The sequence below is a fragment of the Lycorma delicatula genome, chromosome 9, assembly GCF_047948215.1.
Source record: "Lycorma delicatula isolate Av1 chromosome 9, ASM4794821v1, whole genome shotgun sequence".
NCBI classification, from domain to species: domain Eukaryota; kingdom Metazoa; phylum Arthropoda; class Insecta; order Hemiptera; family Fulgoridae; genus Lycorma; species Lycorma delicatula.
The window spans coordinates 17,511,251-17,538,160 of record NC_134463.1 but is presented as its reverse complement, the minus strand read 5'-3'; the positions used below and the strand labels follow the sequence as shown (position 1 = coordinate 17,538,160).

The following is a 26,910-nucleotide window of genomic DNA, read 5'->3' as shown; positions in this document are numbered from 1 at the left end:
TATAATTGAGCATCTTGTCCTGCTACAGCATTAGATTCTCCATTCAACAGTTGCTAAAAGTAATTTCTCCATACTTCCAGAATGTGAAATTTTTGTGTGACAATCTGCCCACTTTCTTTAACACAAAACTTGCTAGGTGAAAATCCCTTTCTAAAAAAATCTTACACTTCTGTAGAACTCTTTTGGGTTTTCCATACAATCTGCTTCTGTTTCTGCAAAGCAGAAGACAGCTGTCTGACCACCCAAAAGTAGAAGAACCAAGTTTGGAAGAAGTAGAAGAAGCAATCAGATACATAAAAAATAAGATTCCAGGAGAAAATGGCATCAGTGCAGAATTTTAAAGGCTGAAAGAAAAAAGAATAATCAACACAAATACAACTGTTGATACTTCAGGTTTGGGAAAAGGAGGAGACACCCAAGGAATGGAGAGAGACTATAATTGTAGTTCTGCTCAAAAAAGAGGACAAGCAGGACCCTAACAACTTTCAGTGGCTATCACTTCTAAACACAAATTTTTATCAAGAATATTTCAAAGAAGACTTGAAATCTACACAGGAAACATTATAGAAAATCATCAAGCTGGATTTCAGAAAGGCAGATATACAACAGACCAAATATTCATTCTATAAGTATTGAAAATTTAACAAAGGATTATATGGCCTGTTTGTTGATTTTCATACAGCTTATGTTAGCCACCAGAAAGATAGTTTATGGGAAAAATGGTGGTTTTGTAATATCAAGAAAGCTAATCAGGCTAGCAGCTTTAAGTGTGAGTAATGCCAAGTATAAATAAAAGTGGAAAATCAATATTCACAGACCTTTAAAGTAAATGCGAGAGTAAAAGCAGGGAAATGGCCTCTCACTATTGCTTTTTATCACTGCACTGGAGAGAACTCTTAACGAAGTCCAAAAGACAAATTTTGGAATAAAAATAGTTCCAAAACAGTTGTACTTGCTTTTGTAAATGATGTAGTGATACTCACAGAGTGTAGAGGAAATAACAAAAGTACTGATTAGAGAAACATGGGTCGTTGGGCTGAAAATTAATGATAAGACAAAATCGGTGGCTTTCAATTGTGAGAATAATGAATTTCAGAACCTCAAAGCCAAAAATTAGAAATTTGAGCAAGTGTGTGGAAATTGAAAAACAAAATGAAGAGGTAAGTGGGGAATCAACTGCACAAAGGCTTATGTATTTGTGACCAAACCTACAAAAAAGTCAAAAGAAGTAAAATTATAATTGCTATATTATAAAGCATTATGTCTACATCCTAATATATATTATTACTGTTATCGCTTCCTAATCATGGTTAATGCAGCAAACTTATATTTTTGGGGACTAATCAAATTGTTAATACTCTTAAAATTTTAGGATATCATGAAAGTCATTGGCTCAGAATTAAATGAAAATAAATACGCAACACTTATTATCTAAAGGCATAATAATAATTATCACCTGCATGATCTAATAAAATGTAAAAAAATTATATTGAACTTAAATTTTCAACAACAATGTACAAAAGGTATATGTATGTATTTATGTATATATATATATATATACTTTTGTTTTATAAATTCAAATAATTTATTACCATATTGACTGCTGTCTTAATAAAATTTAATAATATATAAACCACCAAAGCACAGTAATTAGATAAGTTAACTACCATGTTAATTTCCAATATATATATATATATAGAACGCAACACGAAGTTCTGCCAGGACTTTTATAACCTACTCTACTTGTAAAAATAATGTAAAACATTCACAAAAACATATATCCTAAAATGCTCCGTTTGCAAGTTACAGCTAGTGACAGATCTTGCTCGGATTTTAGTTACCCAGTGAAATGAAATCGTAATGAAAATTTTAGAACATTAATTAAGGGGCAGAATTAGTGAATTCTGCCCCTTATGATTTTTGACCTGAAAAATCGAATAAAAAAGGTCTCAAAACAGTATCTGCAGTAGTTTTTGAGAAATTTGGGATGAAACCAACAAATTGGGGTAAAAACCCCTATTTTTTTATGTTTGACATACAATAACTTTGTTAAATGGGTAATAAACAAATAAAACTTTAAAACAAAACTTGTACAGAATTTAATTCTGAACAAAATGGTGTAAGTTAATTGGAATAAAACAAAGAAAAGTTAGAACAATTATAATTTCATTTATTAACAGTACACTAGACCAAAGTGCATATGTACCACTTTATAAAAATGTTCAAAAATGAACCCGCCATTTTCAACACATTTCTTGGCATGCTTCTGTACTGTTATTGTTGCTCTTTTTAGTTCTTCAGGACTGCACGTAAGTTGCTCAGGTGCATCCATATTGCAGATACTTAATTTCTCATGAGAATGTATTTTCGTTTTATATACAATAATATTCACCCATCCCCAGACGCAAAAGTCTTAAGGTGTTAGATCAGGCAATCTTGGTGGTCAGGAATGTTAAACAGACATCACTGTCTGTTCATCATGAACAGTCTGTCTGAATCATCATTTCTGAGGGAAATGATGATTTAAGAGGGTGGAAACAGCACAAGAGAAGTGGGGAGGCGCGCCATTGTGCTGAAATATACTTTGTGTTTCATTGCTAGAGGAACATCTTCAAGCAGCTGGTACAACAATTCATGAAGAAAGTGCAAGTAGACCTTAGTATTTAAGTGGCCAGGTAATGTGAACGGTCCAAACAGTTGATTGTGAAAAAGACCGCATTATATTGAGGCTATTCAGTGTTGAAAACTGCCATCCACCGTTTCAGGAGGGTTTACTTCAGCCTATGTATGCTCACTGCGTAAGTTCTTGGCGCCATCTCGAGTGAAATTTTTCTTGTCAGTAAAACACAACATATTTGTAGAGTTGTCAATTTGTATTCCACTAGTTATAGAACTCCAAGCGAAGCGGACCGTCTCCTGGGTGTAGATGGTGATCTGGCAGTTTGTGATAAGGATAAAACTTGTTCTGTTTAAGTGTCCTCCAAACCATCGAATGCGAACTCCGATCTGCTTAGAAAGGACATCATACTGTTGCCTGGACTGCGCTGAACAGCATTGATAATAATTTCATCAACAGCATCGAGTTGGACAGATCGTTTTAAGCTAGAACAAATACTAGATAGTGAACCTGTTTCCTGAAGACTGCGAAAGACTCACGTTTATTGTTTTGGAATCTGGACGTTTTATGTATTTATTACCCACTTAACAAAGATACTGCACATAAAAAACAGGGGTTTTTATTCCAATTTATTGGTTTTCACCCCAATTTCTCAAAAACTACTGCAGGTACGGTTTTGAAACATACTTTATTCGATTTTTTAAGTCAAAAACCACAACCAATCACTAATTGTGCTCCTTAATTAACATTCTAAAAATTTCAGTATGAATTCATTTCACTAGGGCAGATGAAATCAGAGCGAAATTTTTCACTAGTCCTAACTAGCAAAACATTTTAGGACATATGTTTACGTGAATTAGTACGAATATTTTTACTTTCCTGTCTACATAGCAGCTATAGCAGCTATAAAGGGAAAGTATGGTGATCGGTCAAAATTGGGCATACTCGGTTTTCGCGGAATCTTGACGAATTCACCCCTAATGACCCCAGAAAACCAAAAAATGGCATCAAAATTTCCACAAAAAACTGTGCATACGTATGTACGTATGTTGGCGCGTAAATCGCCTTATATTTCCAGAACTACTTGACCGATTTTCATCAAACTTGGCTACATTTCTATATTATAGAAATAGTATAGCCAAGTATAAAAATAGTATAGTGTAGTACAGGGACATTGATGTTATTAAATTTTCAATTCAGATGGTCAGGGGATGGATATACAAGGAGAAAACGAAATCGTATCCAAATTTTGCATAATTAAGGTTATATATTTTTTTTTATAATTTTGAGAATATTAATAACATAAAAAACTTTTGTAAAAAAAAATTTTTTCTAAATTTCACCCCTACCCCTAAAAAAGGTTTTAATTTTGAAGAATTTAGAAGGCAGTACAAGGGGTGATTTTTGTTCCATTTTAAAAAATATTTTTGTGAACAATTATAAAAAAAACATCTTTTGTGTAAAACGTATTTGCTAAATTGCACCCCCACTCCAAAAAAAATAGTAATAATTTTGAAATGTTGTAGAAGTCAGTAACAGTGGGTCTTTTTTGTGGCAGTTCTTTCTATTAGCAATTTGTTGGATCCAAAAATTTGTTTTCCATCAAAGTGGGGTCTTAACCCAGCCACCCCCTTATAGACCCCACATCCCACTTAGCAGCCGGACTATACTGCTGTAGTCGTCTGCTTTGTTGTGACACCAAAGATGAGCAGTAGAATTAAATAAATGAATAATATTTAAAGAATAAAAATTTATTTAAAGTGGCCGCTAGTACCGCCACAGCCGCGTAAATGAGATATGGTATGTGTGAGGCCTTTAGTTAGATCCATTGAATTAAATAAACAAAAAATATTTTATTTAAATAAAGTAATAAATAATTTAAATTGTTTGTGTAAGCCGTGCATCAGGAAACCGCATGACAGGAAAGTCCTACAACAGTGTTGTCAGTTTTTTATGAACAGAATAGAGTATGAAAGTCCAGGTAGAACTTCATGATTCACTGTGTATATATATATTTTTATTTATTTATTTATTTATTCATTATGTAAAGCCACAGTAAGAGAGCAAGATCATTTTATTTGTAATTGTATATCAGAAAAAGTTAAATTAATTTTAATAAACACAAACTTCAGAGAAATATCCAGATCTTTCCCAAGTCTCCATTTTTGAAAGAGTTTCTTAGTATCATCAATACAATCATCTAAATCATTTGAACATGCCCAATTCAATGCAAACACTGTAAGTTTAAACAAATCTTGTGTCTGACTGAATTCTGGAAACTTGGTAAAATAATTGTGTTTAGCATACAAAGGTTGAATTAGTTCACTGTAATATTCCTGTAACAAAAAATATCAAGAAACAGTATCATATAACTTGAAAAATATTTTTTTTTAAATTAGTTTTGTGAATACAATTAAAAAAATTTATTGCTTATCTTCTACTTTAGCCTCTGTTAAAAAAATTTAATTTTATTATTTCTTTCAGAAATATCTTTTGAGTACAATAAAATATTTTTTAATGCATAAAATTGCTGTTAGTAGAAAAAAACAGTAATACATGGCAGAGTTTGATAGCACAGCACTTTGAAATGTAGCTCAGTTTTTCATTCTAGATTAATACTTTGGCATATGGTGAAATATCTGTTTATTCATTGTATTTATCTGCTTTTACAATCATTCATTCGTAGTGTTCAGCCACCGTAGGGCAGGTACTGCATGGGTGCTGCTCTCCACCTTCTTCTACCCTGTACTAACCTTTTTGTTTCAGCATATTTTTCCTTTTTCATAATCCCATCCATTATTTTAAATTTTACATGTAAGTGATAGATAAATAATTACTTTGTGCATAAACAAAATAAATAATGATTTTATGTACAAATAAATATCAAAATTTCTACTTTTTTGTTGAAGTTATTTTTGTGGAAATAATTGTTTTAATCTTATGTAAACTATATACATGTGCTTGGTTATTCATTTATTAGGTAAATGCATATATAACTTTTATTTGAAGAAACTGTGTGTAACTAACTAGCTGTGTGTACTCCTCAACATGTAAATAAATTATGTTAAAACTGCACTGAATATATATGTGTGTATGAATGGTTTACATAAAAATATTAATGTTTTGTACAAAACAATTTTTTAAAATATATACTTTCCTTCATGTATAAAATTTATTTTAATTCTATTTATGAACTCACAAGTGCAAAATAATATCTCTAACATAGGAATACATTACATGAGATTTCAAAGTTTTGGTTTATAATACAATGCATTCAGAAAGTTGCTGTGCACAGGAGTTATGGAAGTGTAATGATGAAACTTTCTTAATTATTACTTTGTATTTTTATTTCATTATTTTATAAAAACAGATATTACAATAACTGGATAGTTTATAAAAGGTGTTGAAAATTACCTCCTGCAACATCAATAAACACTGCACACATTTCAATTTATTTTCAAAACTTTAACCAGCTGATGTATTGTAATGTATCATATGTATGCCATTATTGGGGTCTTTAGTTCTTCAATTGTGTGTGGTCTGTTGTGATACACTGCTATTTCACTGACCCCATAAAAAGTAATCTGGGGAAGTCAGATGGGGTGATCATGCAGGTCACAAACCTCTTGAAATGATTCGTTCATCAAAGACATTTTGTAAAAGTCACTGACCTGTTAGTTGTGTGCACTGTCGCGCCATCTTGTTGGAACCAACAGTGATTGATTTCTACTTCTGTTAATTGTGTAATAAGCTTTCTTAAAATAACACAATAATGATCACTATCAACTGTATTTTTAAAAATGATTGGACCCACAATGTGCGTTCTACTCACACCAACTCAGACTCAAATTTTCGATTCGTGTAAAGATTGTTCGTGTAATTCATGGGTGGTTAGTTGTCGACCACAATAGTGTATTTTGTGAATTAATATAGCTTCCTAGATGAAATCATGCTTCATCTGTAAAAAAACATAATGTAGGGGAAAAGTTTTAGTTCTTTTCTTACAACTTTATGTGTGGTAGGAAGTCTGATGTCTTGTTACTGTGCTAATTTGTGCATTGACTTTCGGCCATAGCATCCAAAATATCAAGCATATTTCATAGTTTCATTTTGTTTGTTTAGTTTAGGTGGTATTCTACTTTGATGACTTCAACAGAGTCCGTTGCCTGAAATTTTTAGATAAGAATTCAAACTGTAAACAGTGAGAAACAGAAGTATTTGGAAAGTTTTCAGTAAACTTGTGCTTCACTAAATCAGTATATCTATCACCTTCATTATAGATGAATTCAACAAGAAAAATGCATTCTTCTACTGAAAGAACCATTATGTTTCTTGCAACTATTGAGTCTAATAAACAAAACAATACATAACAAAACAAAGCCCATTCAATCATAACTCAACAAGTGGCATCTTGGTTTATTACTGAGCAATGCCCAACAAACCTACAGGGCAACCAACTTAATGCTGAAAGAACATAATGCACCACAAAATTCCAAAGCCCTGTCTTGCTGATAGTACTGGTGTCCTTCTTTGTCATCATTGTCTAACTGAGGAATTAAAAATTTTGAAGCAAGTCGAGATAAACGATACCATATTCGGTTGCCTCCTGGAAGAAAAACAGGCTGTACAGTCTTTGCTTGCTTAAGACACAAAACCTATCAAAACCTATATTGCTTAAGACCTTAGGGCTATCATGAATGTGGTGCAAAAATTTATTAGGGTTGTTGCTGGTTCATATTTGACAGTTATGAAATAATCAAAACAATAAATACATATAGTCTGAAAATATAGTCAAATTTAAATAAAATATGTATTCAAATAATTATATTTATTCAAAAAATAAATAATATATTGAATATTATAATATTTTTGTTTGGATTAGTAATGAAATTATTCAAATGAAATCTAACAATCATAAAAATATTAGTGAAAAATATTGTAAAGAAAACTGAACAAGAGCAAAAAAGAGAAACGATACGAAGAAGATGGACAGAGGAGAGGAAGATGAAACATGGTGAATGGATGAAGAGGTTTTGGGAAGAAAAGAAATTAAAGAAGGAAGTAAATCCATGATTGGCTCAAGTTCATGTGCTCTCCTAAAGGGAAATAATCAGAAATAATAATAATAATAATATATTAATTTTGAATAAAAATATTTATTTAAAATAAATATATTCAGATATAGTACAAATTCAGATGGGAAGATGGAAGTTAGAGCGTTCCATGTAAAAGAATAAAAACAATATTACAAAAATAAATGACAGTTCAGATAATTATGCAGCCTTACAAAATTAACGTAAAACATTAAAAAATCAAACTTATTTGTTATTAATTTCAAATTAATTGATAAAATTATCACACATGCTTTGAAGAAATTTGTTTGTTTTTGTTTGGATTGGTAAAAAAATTATCCAAGTGAAAAATAACAATCATAAAAATATTAGTGAAAAATATTGTAAACTTAATTTCTCAATCTACACCATCACTATAAAAATTAAAATTCAGCTTTGAAGGTGAACAGGTTCTTTTCAAAAAGGTTTATAATAAATACATGAAACTTATTTTAGATAATAATCATTATCTTTATCGGTGAATAAATCTTTAGAATAATCTTTATCGATCATTCTATTAGCTGTCATATAAAATCTAAGAAACATTCTTAACATTAAGTTAATCATTTTACAATCTATATATAATTTAACTGATTAGAACAGCTTAAATTAGCTGTTCTTTCCTTTGCTTCAAGTTGTATAAGTAATAAATATTAATACACGTGCATCACCATAAGTTAAACAAATTTTTTTTTTCTCTGAAAAACTGGCTTCAACAGGTGCTTTATTGATGGAATTGGTGAAGAAACCTAGGATGATCTGTCTACTACCTAGAAGATTGACCACAAAATCTAAATAGAAGTTTATGAACTTAAGGAATAAAGGTACAAATCAAATTAAATATTTAAAAATTTACCTTAAATACATCCATTAAAGGAGTTCTATGTATAATTTTAATTAAACGTTGAAAACCAAATGCAGAAGCCTTCCATGGTTCAAATTTTTCTTCATTACGTAAATATGATAACAAATTAAACATTAATTCATAACTAACATCACCAGACTGTGCAAAATCCATAATATCAGTTACTAATTGATACCTATTAAATAAATGTATGCCATCATGTTTATCACTATCTAAACCTCTAATAATGTTATTCCAATTACTATTTGAATACTGAACTTTATATAGACCTGTAAAAGAAATACATTTTTATTATTATATATAATATTTTTTTAAATGCAAATAATTCATGTTAATACAAAACCTATAATTATCTACAAATTTTATTATTATAATCAATTAATATAATTTTTTTCTTTCCATAAATTTAATTAGTAGATAATGAATATAATAACTGTTGGCAATTAGAAAGAAGTAATCTACTTTTAGACCAGTAAATTAGTGAAAAAAGACTGTTTTATCAAGTTTTTTAAAATTGAAATACTGGAATATGAAAAAAGAGGTGAGAAAGAAATTTTATAATAGTGCTACTATGATTTTAAAGGATAACTTTGTAATTTCAATATATTAATTTTATTTTTGCACTCAGAGCACTATGGGAAGCCACTCACTGAATGTTAATTCACAGTAAAAGCCATGGAAACGTTTTCAAGAACAGAAAATAGTCAACTGGATATTACCAACAATGGGAGCTAATAGTTCTCCACTGACTTCATGTAAAGTTAAAGAGAAGGGTGAACAATGCACTTCCAGAATTATAGTTCCTGGATGCCAGGCTAGGTTTTTCTTTTTTGTTTTTCTGTTTAGCTTCTGAAACCACAGTAAGGTATTACTTCAGATGATGAATGAGGATGATATGTATGAATGTAAATGAAGTCTAGTCTTGTACAGTCTCAGGTCGACTGTTCCTGAGATGTGTGGTTAATTGAAAACCAACCACCAAAGAAAACCGGTATCCACAATCTAGTATTCAAATCCATATAAAAGTAACTGTCTACTAGGATTTCAACCTCAGAATTCTCGACTTCAAAATCAGCTGATTTGCGATTAGTTCAACACCAGACCAACCTGGTGATTCTGCCAGGCTAGGCTCTTTTCTTTCTTTTTCCTGTTTAGCCTCTGGTAATTACAATTTATATATTACTTCAGAGGATGATAGATATGAATGTAAATGAAGTATATTCTTGTACAGTCTCAATTCGACCATTCCTGAGATGTGTGGTTAATTGAAACCTAACCACCAAAGAAAACCGGTATCCATGATCTAGTATTCAAATCTGTAAAAAAATAACTGACTTTACTAGGACTTGAACGCTGGAACTCTCGACTTCCAAATCAACCGATTTGGGAAGACGCGTTCACCACTAGACCAACCCGGTGGATTTGCCAGGTTAGGTCTGAAGTAGACTAAGTCTACGCAGGGAAAAATATTCACAATTCCGTTATGACCACATTATTGTACATTTAAAAAAATTAAAGTGAACTTAATCAAAAATTCTAAAACTACATCAACCATGAGCAAATAACGTTATAGTAGATTCATCTAAGCAGTGCCTAAAATGAGATGTGGCAAGATCTATGTAATAGCCATACCTACAATTTAACAGGGAATAAAGTTTCCTGCTATATAAATTGATGTTTCTCATCTTGTAATAAATATAGGCTGTTTACTACACCAAAAAATACCATTCTTAACTCCAAAATGTTTTTATGTGTGAAATTTTATTACAATTTAGTATAATAATAGACGTATGTTAATTGTATAGCATGAGATCTGATAATCTGTTTAAAATAAAACTGTTGTTTATTTAAAATAAAATAAAAATATGTTTAAAATAAAAAGGTTCAGTAATAAACAAAATTAGGGTTATATGTAGGTGAAAAGTTACACTTTTCACTTGTAGCAATAATATCTTTACAACAATTAAGTAATCTCTCCCTACTTTATTTGTCAATGGCAGGTGTTCTATAAAAAGACTATCATGCATTAACATAATCTCAAAATGCAATTATTTTTAAGAGTTTTTTAAAATCACAATAATTTTTAAAGCGCTTTGCTGTAGATTTTCTTCAATCAAATTTACTTAATAAGTCAATTTCACACATAGCTACTCTTTTTAGATAAACTGGTAGTGTAGATGAATGAAAATGATCTGGCTGACAACAGATTTAAATGACAAATCTTTAGAACATGATTGTATATCCTTTGAATGATCATCTCAAAAAAACAATAAGAAGAATATCTCAGTGAATTGGAATGTCATATAGGAGTTATCCACAGAGCCATGAAGAAATTAAAATTATGTCCATACCACATTCATGATGTGTAGGAATTGCCAGAATCTGATCACAGAAAATGATTCTGTCACTGGAAATGGATCATGCATTTTGTTTTTCCTATTTATTTCTCTTATTTATTTAGGCTGTATACAGAAAAGTACAGAATCAGTGTAAACATCCAAATTACTGCAGAGGCCCAAATGGTCTTGTATGCAGGCCTTAAAACACAAGAAAGTGAGTTGGTACTAGAAACTTACATCTAAAACTTATCTACTAAAAACATTGTTTTCATTGTTTATCTATCACTTTTGTGATTTTGCTGCATTACACCACCACCTTTAGCTTGTCTTCTGTATTAAACCACTTGATTATTATCAATAATAAAAACACACTTACTACTTTCCCGTTTTTAAGCTTACATCTGTATATACTCCTAATATTTATTTAACTTGGCTTTTTCCAGTGATATTACTGTATTTTCTTATAGTTTGATTGTTTTCAATACATTCATCTTTAATTTTAATTTCTGGACATGTATCCAGATGATTCACAAAAACAATTTAATATATTTTATTTATTTTTTATGATGTATTTATAATTGTTTGCTTCAATATTTGATTCGTGGAAAACATTTTCATTAGTGACATGGTGTGCATTCATCTAAATAGCTATGTAAACACCCAATACAACTGATAACAGACTGTAGAGAAACCTTATGTTTTCCATGGATTTACATTTAAAAAGATGATTTTCAGTTTCTGAGAAGATAATAGTGTGTCCAATATTTTTCTTGGAAACAGTAACATCTGTGCTACCAACAGATTAAAACCGACTTCATAGGGCTGCTAGATAAAGATGAATACAACTGTAGGTTGCAGTAAGATGATGGGCAGCCCACCCAGAAAATAACAAAATTTTGCTGCTAAAAGAATTCTTTAGGGATGTCATTTCCTGTAGTCTATAGCTAGCCATAGACTACAGGAAATATTGGATTTTTTAATAAAAAAGCTGGATTTTTTAATAAGAAAAAGGGTTCAGAAATAATCCTTGCACAACTGACTGATTCAAACAGAACAGTAAAATCGAAATACTCAATATTAGTACTGTATCTGTTAAAAAAGTAAGGGCAACCATGAATAAATGTGTTGATGGCTGTGCAGCTACAAATGGAGGACATTTCAAACTTTTATTAAAATTAGCAATGTACGTAATTAATTGTTCATTACTCTAGGTTATAAAGTATTTAATATTTATTTCTTTTTTAAAGTTTAATAAAGTTTATCATATATTGGTTTCCATGTATTTTTTCCTCATACATGTGGATAATTTTTTGTTCACTCTGTATTACATACAATATAATGAATAACGAGCATTTTAAAATAAATATGCTTTAATTAATTACCAATTAAAAGATTCAAAGTTGACCAAAAATGTATTCTCTAGATCTAGTAAATATAAATTATATGATTTTAAATTTAAAACTAAAGCACTGAAATATTAGTCTTTGTTTAGAGTTTAGTTTTGAATTGCATCCTTTTTTTTTTACATTTCACTGTACAATTCCAATTTATTATTATATTTTTTTTTTAAATAGAAAATTTAACTTTATTCACGGTAGGTGAATACTATTTCAACATTGACTCATCTCGTTAGTAAGCTTTAAATATATGAATTATACCTAATTATACAAATCTGAAACAAATCTACAGTCTGCTACAAAACAGAAAGTTAAAAATTATTTATTTTTATAAGTAAATTAATTTTTATATTTCAACTATACAACAATTACAATTTTTAACAATTATTAATTTCCTTTTGTAATAAAAAAGCTTTCATGTTGAAGAAATAACTTTTCAAGAAAACAATATAGGGAGATAATTTACTGGAAATTATCAAAGTATGCTGATTCACTACAGAATAATCACAGAGTATAAAGAATATATATAACTTGCCTAATATATTAGTATTAAATATTATCCAATCATCTTTATTCCCTAAATCCTTTAGCTTAAAAATTATTACGTTGTCTGTTAACCAGTTATCAACACGTACATCTTTAAAATTTTTTACTTTACTAGTTGTGTATGTAATAGGAATAAAAAAGTTTGAGTCGTTCAATGATGATATACTATTCCAATTTAAAGAAGAAGAATACTTGAAATGTTTCTGTAAAAAGAAAAAAATATCCATACTAATAACAACAGTAATAATAAATGAATTATGTAAAACAGAAATAAAATAAGAAAACCTCTATAATCCTATATTTGTCAACTTTTGATAGTAATTTAACTAGTTCATAATTTAAGAATAATCAATAACCAGTCAATCTTCTTTAGGTAATATTTAAAAAATAGTAGCTTTTAACTCAAGGTACCCAAAAATTTCCATCCCAAGGAAAAAATATAACTTTGACATGAAGGAATTTGGGGTGGTTTATGCAGAATCTTAAACAAATTTTACTTGAAAATATTAATTTAACTCTAATAATCAATCTAGTCTGTAAAATATATCTTTAAACTATATGAGAATCACTGGAAATCTCTATACCATTAAATTTCTACTGGGTTCATTATTCAGTAGAAGAAAATCATTATTTAATTTTTTTCTAATCACTGATGTTGAATAGTCCTATCTGTATAAAGTACTATTATATGATGCTTTTACACATTAGATTTACAATTAGATTCAGAGTAGCAGTTTCTAAACATTAATCTTTTAATTGAAAAAACAAAGGGCAATAGGAAAATTTCAAAATACAACTTTATTTTTTAATATTTTTCAAAATAATTTCCAATATACATTATACACTTCACCATCCTTTGCAACCAGTCGTCAAAGAAACTGTGACATGTTTTGTCATTAATCTGGGCAATACAACATCCCAAGCCCTTAAGAGGTCATTATTGCTCATAAAATGCCTTCCTTTCAGTCTGTTGTTCACCTGAGGGAACAGCGCAAAGTCACATGTGAGGTCAGGATTGTAGGGAGGATGCTCTAACAATTTTATTCCATTGTTGGCCAAATAATCATAGCAAACTTTGGAGCGGTATGCTGGAGCATCATTGAGGTGAAGAAATCATGTGTCCATCCTTGAGTTTGGGTGCAGCTTCTTCAGAGCTTCGACAACTTTACACAGGCATTCCTTGGTATACTAATTTTCTGTAACTGTATTCTGAGTTTCTAACACAATTTGCTCTAAAACCTTTTTCATACTAAAAAATACGGCCACTATTCTCTTCTTCACTGATCTGGATTTTCTAACACCCTCAGGGGTCTCCTCATCTACAAACACTGACACTTGGTTCTGATTCTTGGTTGGAACGTCATAACTGTATGGTCAAGTTTTGTCACCTGTCACAATACTGTTCACACTGGAAAATTTTCCGTTTTCAAACTTTTTCAGCATTTCATTGCACCATGAAACATGACATACTATCTGCTTGTCAAGTTATATAGACCAAAGAGTACAAAGTTTTCTAATTTGAAGGTCATTTTGCAGAATAGCACCAACTGCTGATGCATTAATGCCCAAGGACATCACTATTTGGTGGTAGGTCACACACCTGTCTGTCTAAAGCATTTTTCATACTGCAACAATTTTTCCCTCAGTCGCTAAGATGGTTGACCTGAGTTTAGAGTGTCTAAACCAAAATTTCCTCTTTCAAACCTTTGGTACAACCTAAATATTGTTGTACAATCAGGATAATCCTCTCCAAGCACAGAGTCATTTCCTCTAAACACTGACCAACTCTTAACCCACATGTAAAATTGTAGCATAGAATTGCTATTTAGTTTTTGACCTTGTCAACGTCATTACCTCTTTTTACTGACAGATAAAAAGCATGACAGTGAGACAGTAACTAGAGCTGCTATAATGTAGGTCTTGTCTAAATGTGCTAACTTGTAACTGATTATGATGATCTTACTCTGATGTTCATACTGCAAAACTTTCCTTATGCTCTTTATACAATGAGAAAGCCATAATAAAATATATATTAAAGTTAAGAAAATTGTAATACAATAAATTTGTAGTTAGTTATGTACAAGAAATAATGTGACATGGAATTTTACTTTGTGAAGATAATAAATAACAAATTAATATCTTTAAAAATTTAATAAATTAATTTTTTACACATTTATATGTGAACAACCAATCAGTTACACCTTTATATTGAGATAATAAAACTAATGGCTTCACTGAATGATAACTTTATTACTAATAATTATTTCCATGCTGTGTAGAATGAAATTAACTTTTTTAACAATGAAAATAAAAAAAAATCTTAAGTCAAATAAACATATATAATCAAGTAAAGCTATATGTAGGTAAATATCATACTTAAACAGAATGTGAGCGTTCTTTCATATTTCATATACATACAAATTTCATACTTTATTACATGTTTACATTTTTTATGAGGCACTTAAATTAATAACTAACAGCCAGTGGAACAAATATACAAAGGACAAATATTCAATACTGATTGCCTGAAGCTGGATGAAAAACTCTCTGCTCAGCCAAAAAAGCAGCATTTAAGACCAGTAATGAAAAAACAAGTTTTAAATTTATTAAAATATGCAAGTGCCAAAAAAAAAATTAGAGTTCACCACCAAACAATTAAAATAGGAAACTTCTGGGCACGGTTTTTGAAATTCACATTTGACTTTCAAATAAGTACATTCTGAGCGTGTTAGGCATGGGGTTAATAAACACTGCTCTTTAATATAGGATAATTAATTAAAGATCTGCAGGTATAGAATATTTTTTTAAATTTATTCAAACATATATGTACCACATTTATATTACACACATGTGTGCACACACGCACACACACACACACACACACACACGCACGCACGCACGCATGCACGCACACACACACACACACACACACACACACACACACACACACACACACACACACACACACACACACACACACACACAGAGGAACAAAGGAAATGTAACTGAAAAAAAATTTTATGTTTCCCAATAAGGCATTATATGAAACAAATCTCATCAGCCCATTAACAAAAAAAATAATTGTTTTAAGTAATATTTTGAAGGTTCATTAATATATGTAATCATATGTAGATATGTGAATGAGCAAGACATTTCATCTAAATCTACTTACAGTACCAGAAGAGAGATGTTTAACTTACGGGTTTCCGAATGTAAAATTGATTAAACTTATTCAAGTTGTATCACGTTGATAATTTAATTTGTTTTCTGTTTCTGTATGTTTCTGTCTAGGGAGCAAAACTTTTTCAATACTCCAACATTTTGAATTACGACTTGTTTACAATTTTCTATCCAATTTTACAGATTAAATTTAATAATAAGAAAAAATTTTCCAATAAAAGAAATAACTTTTCATTAAAAATATGGTGAGGAAAATTTAATTTATTCACGATATATCCCGGGAGCACTGTAAACTTCAACAGATTGATACTAAAATCCTCAGCATCTACAATGTAAGATGAGATTTCTGCATCTGATACGCGTTAATAACAAGTAAAATTAATTTTTACTTGTAAATATTTTAAAACATTCATTATTATTAGTTGGTTAGAGATCAATAAATAAAGACTATAATAATATGTACTGGAGCCATCAGTAGGAAATTCACAGTAACTAAACAACCCCAGGTTCATAAACATCAAATCCTCTCTAATTATCATTACAACCATGTTTCCCAAAATATAATTGCCCATTCTTTACCCAATTTTAAACGAGTAAATATTTTCAATTAAGTCATTCTAATCTTTTACACTATTATTCAGTACTGTTACTGAGAGACCAAGAAAAGGACTCCGATACATTATTATCCGTCAACTTATTCAACTGTCTATGCATGAAGCCTGAGCAATAGGAATCTCATTGATAATATCAACATTCTTTTGTGCCTGTCAATCAGCTATGGTTACTACAAAATATCCCACCTACAAATTTAATTTCAAAAAGATACATACTTCATCTCTCCCAGTCTAAATAAATCTTTATAAAACATTTCAAGGATTATTCATTCAAATTTAATATGAAAATTTCTAATAATTAAACATAACAGACGATACAAAATCAAATTATACCCGCCAATTAATTATAAAAATATCATGTAATTATGCAAATTTCAAAACTAATTTTATACTTTTGCATATATATGTAAAGCTATTCATGTCTGTATTATATACATTTATACACTACCTTTATATCCAAGTTGTTAAAGTCATAATTTCTTCATAGGCGCATCCATTTCTTTTTTAAAAAATTGTCACCAACTTTCCAGAGCAAAATCTCCTTTGCATATGATGACCGACATTCTCGTTGGTCCTTAGGTCCTTAGATTAGCCACCCCCAATGTGCTAGCTTTTTCTGCTTTGCTTGAAGATGACATTCATGTTGGTTTTCAGATTCAACCACCCGCAATGTGCTAGTGTTTGCCTAAATTTCTTGAATATTACATTCATATTGATCCCTCAGATTCAGATTCAGTTACCTTCAATGTGCTAGCATGTGCCCGTTTCTTGAAGATGACGTTCTTGTAAGTCCTCAGATTCAGCCACCTGCAGTGTTCTGGCATGTTCTTACATAATCTGAAGCCATTGCTGTCAATGATCATCTGTTTCATCTGCTTAAGAAAGCTTTGTTTTCTTCGTTTTTGGTTAAATTTGACCATGGACCTACATTTTTTTTAGACATACAAATCACTATGTTCAAGTTTATACACTTGTCAATGATAATATTATCTGAAATTTTACTGAACACTATGATCTGAATTCCCTCACCATCAAGAAACTAAGTTTTATACATTGCATTTCAATCTTAACTTATTCACTTTTATGTTCAAACTGAAGCAACTGATATCTCACACCTTTTATATTGTTAAAGAACTTTCGAGATCTTCTCTATTGGAAGTATGCTCCAAAACGTTCTACAAACATTCAAAAGAATCCAGACTGGTCTAGCTAGAGGTTCTAGTTAAAAAATTTCCAGAATGATAATCTCTTATAATGTTTAACCTATTATAATGTTTTAAGGTTCTCACCCCCCCATCCGTCCTGCAGTAGTTTTGATAGGAGTGTCTAACACCCACAGTATTTTGCTCAGTTAATAAATAATAATTGTCCCAAGTTTGTCAGTAATTGATCCTGTGGTTTAGGAGAAAATATGGAACAAATAAACGTAAGTTGTTCAGAAAGTAAGAACCATTTTCACATAGCAGTTTCAGTCACAACAATAGATCAAGGCCAGCTAGTCTAAGTTGTTCTGTTAGCAATTTATGAAATTTTGTAGGTGTACTGCGTCAAAGAGTGACCTTGTATGTGTTTATAATGAATAAAAAAATTGAAAATCCTGCCGACTGTGAGGTACGATCAGTCATATTTATATTCTTTGAATGCATAAATTGTTCATCCTGTGAAAATGCATTGTCAAAATACTTCTGTATATGGTGACAGTGTAATGAATGAAAGAAACATAAAGAAATGTTGATTTAAGGGTATTGTTGATTTATAACACGGAGGACATCTGTTCATGATGAGCAATGCTCAGAATGTCGTACTCTCATTAACAAACAGCTGAAAAAGCAGATTGACAGACATTCTAAAGAGAACCAGTATTTCCCATTAGAACTTAGTGATAAATTTCCTGTAAGTACATGAAATGTAATGTTCAGGTGTTAAATTTCCTGTAATGTTTGAACTTATGAGTTAAGTGTGGGGAGAAATAGCTTAAAAAATGTAGATTATGATGCATTTAAAAAGTTAAATACAATAGAGTTGTTATAAAACAAAAATGCCTTTTACTTCATAGATGGCTTTGTACATAAATACCCATCCACACGATCACATATACACAAACAATGAGTTTATTTATATTAAGATATGATATGTAAAAGCTTCTACATCAATGCATTTGAAGAATTTGAAACTTTAAAAACTAGTAAGGACAAAAACAATCAACATCTATTATTATTTAATGATAATGTAGAATACTAATGAGATAATATAGACTATTAAACAATAGAGGTTAAGTTGTAAAAAATTCAAATTACAATATAGCCATGTCAGTATATTCTTAGCATTTTTAAGATACATTATTATAATATTGCCAGTACGATCTGAAATACTTAAATATGCAATGAGGAATATATTTTTATTTATTTTAGTGTATCTAAGGTTAATATGTGAACTCCATGATACAATAATTCAGACAACCTCCATAATACGCCTCATAACAAAATGTATATTACAAAATGCGTATCGAAATACATATTTCATCAAAAGTCACAAGGTGGATAAATGAAAAAGATGTATAAACAATTTCTACTTACTTTCATTTCTCCTGAAAAGAAAATATTGTACACAGAGATATGTTTCATCAAATTTTTAGTTAGATCTGTTTTGCCTTTTATATCATCAGAGAAAGAAGCTTATAATAAATTATTTCAGTTTTATTGATACAACCTGTATCAATGTGGTTAGTGGTTAAAAATCTTATAAATAACAACAGAATAGTAAACTTTCATTTACTTAAAATAACTTTCATTTTCAGTGATAACTACTAAAAAAAGGATGAAACATTAGGAAATCCAAAAAAATGAAAAGCAACTTTTTTGACTAAGCACATTTATGCAAAACAAGAAACATTTAATAAAGTCAAATAAGCTGCATACCTGATGTAAAGCAACTTTTTCCTCATTGTTATTATAATCAACAACTAGAACTGGAAATCCAGGAAGTACAACCCATGAATCTACAACATCCTGAAATCGTACATTTATAGATAGAGCACCTGATCTATGTCCTGCAATTGTAAGTAGTTTCCAAAGATCACTATTGATGAATCCATCGTTATTAGTTGCAAAAAAACTACTTATACCTTGTTGAAATAGATTTTCACCCAAAATAAGAGATATCATTCGAAACAACAAGGCACCTGCAAAACAATTAATTTAGCATAAATGTATTACACAGTAAAATTACAAATCACAAAGCTAAAATGAATATTTTGAGATTATACTTTTTAAGCTACCTGAAAATTTTATAAACAAATATTTTATGTGACAAAATGAAAAATAATGATCATCTACGTTTAAATTACCATTCATATGATCATAACATTCATCGTATGAAAGTTGGACATCATATTCGTAATAGTTATAAGCAACTTAACAAAACACTTGTCAACTCTCAAAATAATATGTAAGAATGTAAATCACATGCTCACATGTGACACTCCTTAATGATAAAGATTTTTTTCAAAGAGTGAAGATTTTTAAGCAGAGAAAGTTATGAAACTTAAATGACTTCGTTTGGTATAGTTGAAGTAAATATACCTTTCACATTTTGAAATCACAATTCTATACCTTATTGCTATAGTATATATAAATTATACAAATAAATATTTTTTCAATACTAGACAGCAAAATTTACATGAAGTTCATAATATTATTCAAAATTTCAAAAATATAAAACAATTTTGAATAAATTGACAAACAATTTAAATATTATGGTTTAATGTAATATATATTGATTTTAATAAAACTGATGATGTAGGATACTGCAAAAACTAGTTACTGGAAATTAATATCGTAAGTTTTACTAATCTAATTATATTTTATATATTAAAATAAATATATAAAAAATTATATTTTATATCAAGTAAATATTTATATACCATGCATTTTGTGGAATTTTTATTGTTATAAATTCTGAAAGGAATACAAAGTTTAATTATGTTGACTGACTGAAAAGTAAATGGCCGCTTTGATGGTTAAACAGTCATAATCAGTGGACTCTGAGGAAAAAAATATATAAATGCAAGAAGATAAGTAAATAGATGAAATAAATAAATGAAAAGAAGAAAAAAGAAGCAGATATTGTCTAATAAACAGCACTTTTGAAACTATAATAGCTAAATAAGTTAACATTTTAGATTTTAAGTAAAATCTTAAAGTTTACATTTTAAATAATATCTAACAATTTAAGATTTTAAATAAAATCTAACAGTTTAAGATTTTAAATAAAATTGAAAGATTACCATTATGAGTGTTCTATATATTTAGAACTGATTATTAAAAACATCTATGAGAATAAGCCAGTATCCATATGAATTGTGGGGGGGGGGGAGTAAACTGTTCCCAGAGAGTAAAATTTCAAATGACATATTTTATTAAAGGATATTTTACATTGGTTGTAGAAGCTTTCTTTAAAAATGTGGCAATACTATTTATTGATAGAACCCAGCATGTCTTTTATTCACATTTCAGCACTCATCCCTATGGATACACAACCAGTAGAAAGATAACAGAAATGCTGTTTAAAAATTTCTATCAGCATGATTCTGTATTAACAATAAAATCTTTTGGTTCAAATCACTCCACCAGAACTGAAGAAAATTTTGAAACAATTAGGGAACCCATCTCATAGTGTTCACTGAGAAAACATGCAGGTTCTCTTGGTGCAATATCTTAAAATGACAGTTCATAGTATGTTGTAGCAGAATCAGTAATTTAATCCATGAAAAATTGAGTGCTATTGATCTAATTGTTAAGAGAAATATTTATTTAATCAACAGATATGTTGTTTTTCTACTAGTTGTGGGATCCATGGGGATGAATGCTGAAATATGAATAGACATGCTGAGTTATATCAATGGTATTCCTACGCTTTTAAGGAAAGCTTCTACAACTGATATGAAATGTCCTATAATACACTATGTCAATTGAAAGTTTAGTTTGTGGGCTATGCTATTATATACTCCACTGTCATAAATACATTTTAAATAATCAGTTCTATATAGTCCAGTAATAATCCTAATAATAATTCAACAACAATTTTTATCACAGAATCATAGACCCACATATCTTTGAAGACCATGATAAAATTGTAGTTACAGAGTGTTATATCAAAGTTTGTGGGCATTTATAAAACAACAGCATCATCATCATAAAAATAATTGTCATATAAGGTAATGCTCACACTGAACTGACAACAATGGGTGTGTTAAAGGAAATGTTCTCAAGTCATGTCGTGTTCTAATACAATAATGTTTTACAACCTGGTAGTTCACTATGATTTGGTTTATTGTTTTGTAATTGTTTTAGGGATTCTGAAATATTTTATTAGTCTTATTTAATATTAATTTGCGTAGATAGCCTGACAGGGCATCTAGGCTAGTTCAAAGGGAATTTGAATTAGTTCAAATTCCCTTTGAACGGCACACACGGGGTTGAAACCAATATTTCTACGTTCTACTGTGTTTTGTTGTATATTTGTTTCTTTTATTGTTTATGTTACTTCAGTTTCTGACATTTATTTTTTATTAAGTAGACGTTATTTTTTTTTAACAGCTATTGTTGATAGCAACAATCTTTATTTGTATGTAGTTTGCTATTGGTCAATGTCATCAGTGTGTGCATGATTACGGATCCGTCACATTCTCACTTACACCACACATCTACTTGAAGTCGGGGTTTTCTCCATGCGTAGGGGTTCGGGTGAGGACCTCCACATCCGGGTGCAGGCCAATAGCAGTGATACTGAACAGATAAGCAAGGATATTTCTGTGAAAGTCGAGGGCACCACTATGGCTGTGACAGGAAGGAATGGTAGGAAGGTCCACATCCTTATTAAGGATGTGGATGTACTCACCAATCAGAATGAATTCATTACAGAGTTTTGGAAAATCATGGGGGAGTCAGTGTCGATCGAAGTTATGTCCATGCGACCGGCCTATGTGCAACGCAGGTGGTCACTAAAAAAAAATGTGGCAAACGTTTATCCTGGGGATAAATTATTGGCTGATGGACGTATCCGTATTGGATAGGTGGGTTGTAGGATTATGAGACGTTCATTTGATGACCTTTGTTTTTGCTGTTGGAAGCCGGGCCACAGGGTCAATTCATGTACTGGGCCAGACTATAGTGGCCACTGTTTCACCTCTGGTGAGGCTGGTCATCTTTGGAAGGACTGCCAGCAAGAGGCTGGTATCCTTCCTGTCGGTTGCATGGACATGAACCCAGAGGTAGAGCAAGGCTTCATCTGCGACGTGAAGAAGGGGTGCCTGCTCGGTGCTGATGGGTGTCTCTGGGGGACAGCCCCGTCCAGGAGTGGGAGGCTCTGGCATCCATCATCAATGATTGGATGAGGGCTCCTTCACAGCGCCTCTGGAGGAGGGAATCTAAGACCTTAGTCTCGGTGGGGGATCCCCTTGGGGGTTCCCATTAGAGGCAGTGCATTAAGACTGGAGTCCTAGTGAGGGGACCCCACTGGAGTCCTCTCATTAGAGGTGTGGTATATACTGTAAGGCTGAGTCCTGGCTACCTGAGCGGGACCTTGTGTTCTGCTGAGGTAGTTTGAGGCGAAGACCCCCTCCCTGAGATGAGCTGAGTTATGCTTAGTTGCTTAATCTGGCTCCAGGAGGCGGGGTAAATGAAGGAGAATAGAACAAAAAAAAAGTCATCAGTGTATGTGATTGTTACTGGCCAATTGTTTTTATGTGTTTATGTTTATAGTTTGTAAACATTGTTTTTGTTTAATTTTAATTAGTTAACACTGTTTAGGATACTGATTTTGTTGTGTTTATGATTTCAGAAATCATAAAGGAAAAAATGGTAAGTCCAAGCAGGTTAAACCTAGCGAGGAGATTACGGGAATGAATGAAATTAGGCTCGACGACTGTTCATCCTCTTCTGGGAATGAGGGGTCACGAGCAGGTGCGTCCAGTTCTTCACAGGCTGGAAAGAATAAAGATCAATTAATGATTAAGAAGTTTTCTAAAGGTAATGGGAGGGCTGGAGATTCAGTCCTGTTAGTATGGGCGTTTGAAGAGAAGTTTGTGGCAGGCTATATAGGATGAGGCAGAGGGTGGGCGTTACGTGCATGATCTCTTTCCAAATGTTGGTTTATGAGACACCTCTTGCATACACCCTAATAAATATGTGACGCAATTTCTTTCCAGGCATCGGGCTTTTAGGGACAGAATGCAGAAATTTGGCCAGTTAGATTCTGGGATGTGTCCTCAGTGTGGACAATTGGATGAAACCTACCACATTTTTTATGAGTGCTCGAAGTACGAGTTAATATGCACAGAGACCATCTGTTGGCTTGATCTTATCGGGTCGGTGTTGGATCTCTCTGTGTAAACTGGAGCCTGGCCGAATAGGCGATAGTGGAGAGTTTTATATAGTGTAGTTAGCAAAGGAAAGAATTGCTGAGGATATCTAGAACTTTGCTTGGATTTCTCTTGTATTCTGTTTTTGTTGATGTTTCATTTTATTAATTATATTTTTGTTCTTTGTTTTGTTTTATGTTACTGTGTTATTATAGTTATGTGTAATATTTTATGTTTTGTGTTGTGTGTTGAAATCACTTTTACCTTTTACAGTAGGTAGTTCAGTTCCTTTGTTTAGTTCAATTCTTTCAGTCTTACTTAAGACTCAGTAAGATGTGCTTTGTTTTGAGTTCATTAAATAGTAGTACACTGTTGGAAATGTCATTCGTGGCAGTTACATCAGTGGCATCCTGGGTGAGGCGGACTGGAATATGTCAAAAGCTGAGGTTTCGAAGATGACCTCCGGTAAAGCCCATAAAAGCTAGGAACGGAGAGTGTCTTCCCCTACAGGGGTCAGGATGTCACTAATTTCTGTAACTACTAGGCATAAGGAAACATATACATATTTTTTTCATCACAAATCCCAGAAACATCAATTAACTGCAACACAGGCTAAAATATAACATAGCAACTATCTCTAAAGACTCTCCAAAAATTCTGGGGTTGAATTTGTTTTGAAATATGGGGCTTATGGTTGAGAAAACAAACCTCCTTTAAATCATCATCAGTGGTACTATTAACAGCTTGTAAAAATTGAAACAAAGAAGATAAAGAAAATTTAATTATTATCTAAAGAAATGTGACAAATAAATTAAATGTGATATAACAAATTGATAAAAAACAAATTAATTAACTGCCTTACTTGTAGACATTAGGATTGTTATAATAAATAAATTTTTATAAAACAGAATTAAGTCATAAGGATAAAAATAAAACAATAAAAACAAACTAAAATTTCATTTTATAACAAATTATAAAACTAAAATTATATATTCTGTCCATTATATATAAGAAATAAAAATAAAGAAGAAAAAAATTGTAACTCTTAAAATGATTTATCTCTTAGTAGTTTTTTAAATTTTATTTTAACCCCTGGGACCATTGTTAGGTACTGCTTTAGAGGATGAAATGAATGACAATTTTTTTTAGCGTATGAAAATTCCACGCCTGACAGGGACTCAACTCGGGACCTCCAGATGAAAGTCTGAGATGCTACCAATCACACCACATAGGCTGGCAGTTCTTAGTAGTTAGATGCAGTTATAATACTTTTATTTTTCATCTGTAAATAAAAAATTGAATGTATAATGCAATTTATTCTTGATGAATCTTTTATTACTACAATTACACGGTCCGTTTCATACCATTTCAGTAAGTTTGCAGAAAAAAAGAGTGTCATGTTTCTGCGATTTTTTTTAAAGTAAACTACTGATAAAGAATATTTTTTACTGAAAACCAAAAAATAAAATGAAACATCATGTAAAATTTCTTATGCAAAATAAATGTAAATAACTGTGTAATATTAAGGATGGAAATATTTTTCTAAGGATACAAAAAGATTTTTTTTATATTGAATTTTTACAAATTGAGTTTTTTTTAATTTACTATTTTGAATATGTGAAGCAATTTAAGTTATTTAACTATATTATAATTTGAAAATTGAATTAAAATAAAAAAAGAAATACTGGAACTGTAAAATGTTAAAAAAAAATCACCTTGAAAGGAAATCAACTGTACTGAGAACAAACAAATTTTAACTTAAACGATACTACAAATGTACAATTCTGATGGTGTGTCAGGCAGTCAAACTAATCCAAAATTTTTCTGTCAGAAATTAGGAACAGTGAGAGGCTTGCTTTATAGATATTGACTATGCTTTGACAGCAGCACACCAAACAAAATTTTGTATGTTGAATATGATTCAACAACATGACTGGAATAGCTAAGACTATTTGATTATGAAACCACCAAACAATTTAATGACTAATAAGCTTTGCCCATTTCTACAAAATTTCTATGGCAATACTTAAATGCTTCAACACCATTCATTCACCTTTACTAACTTCAATGATTGATGTGGTCTTCGTTAAGAGTTTTCTCAATTATCTTATAGAATTTGCCTTGTAGTTCTCATAACCCTTTACCAATTTCTGATCATCCATTGATTATTTTTGGCAGTCAATACACTGACAGTTGATAAATGTCACTCAAACCTCTATTGCTTATTTAAGACGTTAGCTCATATTTAATCACTAGATCATTCATCATTCTTATTGTCATTCAAAACATTTCAAGTGGTTTATTTAGGTGTTGCAAAATAACAAACAAAAGATAAAATTACTTAGGTAATAAAGAATCAAATAAAAAAAATCAGGTTCAGTAAAGAATAAAATCAGTTAAGATGAACAGCCAACCTTCTTTTCTCCAAACCCCTGAACAAAGGTTATGAATAAATTAATAAGCACAATAGTGATATTTATAATGAATTTTAGCCATACTTAAAGTTATGAAGATTTACTTAAGTGGTGTGGGAATAATGTAGATTAATGCTTCATTCCAAGAAGAATGATTGATAATGAAAAGATTGAAAATGAATGATTGATGAAAAGATTGATATAATTATAACAAATAATTTTATTGCTATCAGTTTCTCAATTCTCTCTCAGTACCACTTTGTTACTGGGTAATAGGCAGTAACACATTCTTTATTGTGAATGTAGGAATGTAGGGTGTAACAAAGTCATATATACTGTCACTTAATGAAAAAATCTGATGTGAACACTACATGACTTCCTTTTACACCTATTAAATTACATATATTTTTTATAACAAATTTTTTTAATTTTCTTTTCATATTTTTTTTTGTTATTGAATTATTAAT

General features: G+C 30.7%; 1 protein-coding gene across 1 annotated transcript in view; it reads right to left on the bottom strand.

The window, feature by feature from the left end:
* Nucleotides 1-26,910, bottom strand: part of LOC142330075 (aminopeptidase N-like) — a 44,179-nt gene that overhangs the window by 16,500 nt on the left and 769 nt on the right. Inside the window, exons 2-5 of the mRNA XM_075375124.1 lie at nucleotides 19,588-19,850; nucleotides 12,865-13,078; nucleotides 8,585-8,862; nucleotides 4,745-4,953 (exon numbers count right to left, since the gene is read on the bottom strand). Coding sequence (XP_075231239.1) covers nucleotides 4,745-4,953; nucleotides 8,585-8,862; nucleotides 12,865-13,078; nucleotides 19,588-19,833 — 947 coding nt within the window. The 5' untranslated portion in view covers nucleotides 19,834-19,850. The remainder of the gene's footprint in view (nucleotides 1-4,744; nucleotides 4,954-8,584; nucleotides 8,863-12,864; nucleotides 13,079-19,587; nucleotides 19,851-26,910) is intronic.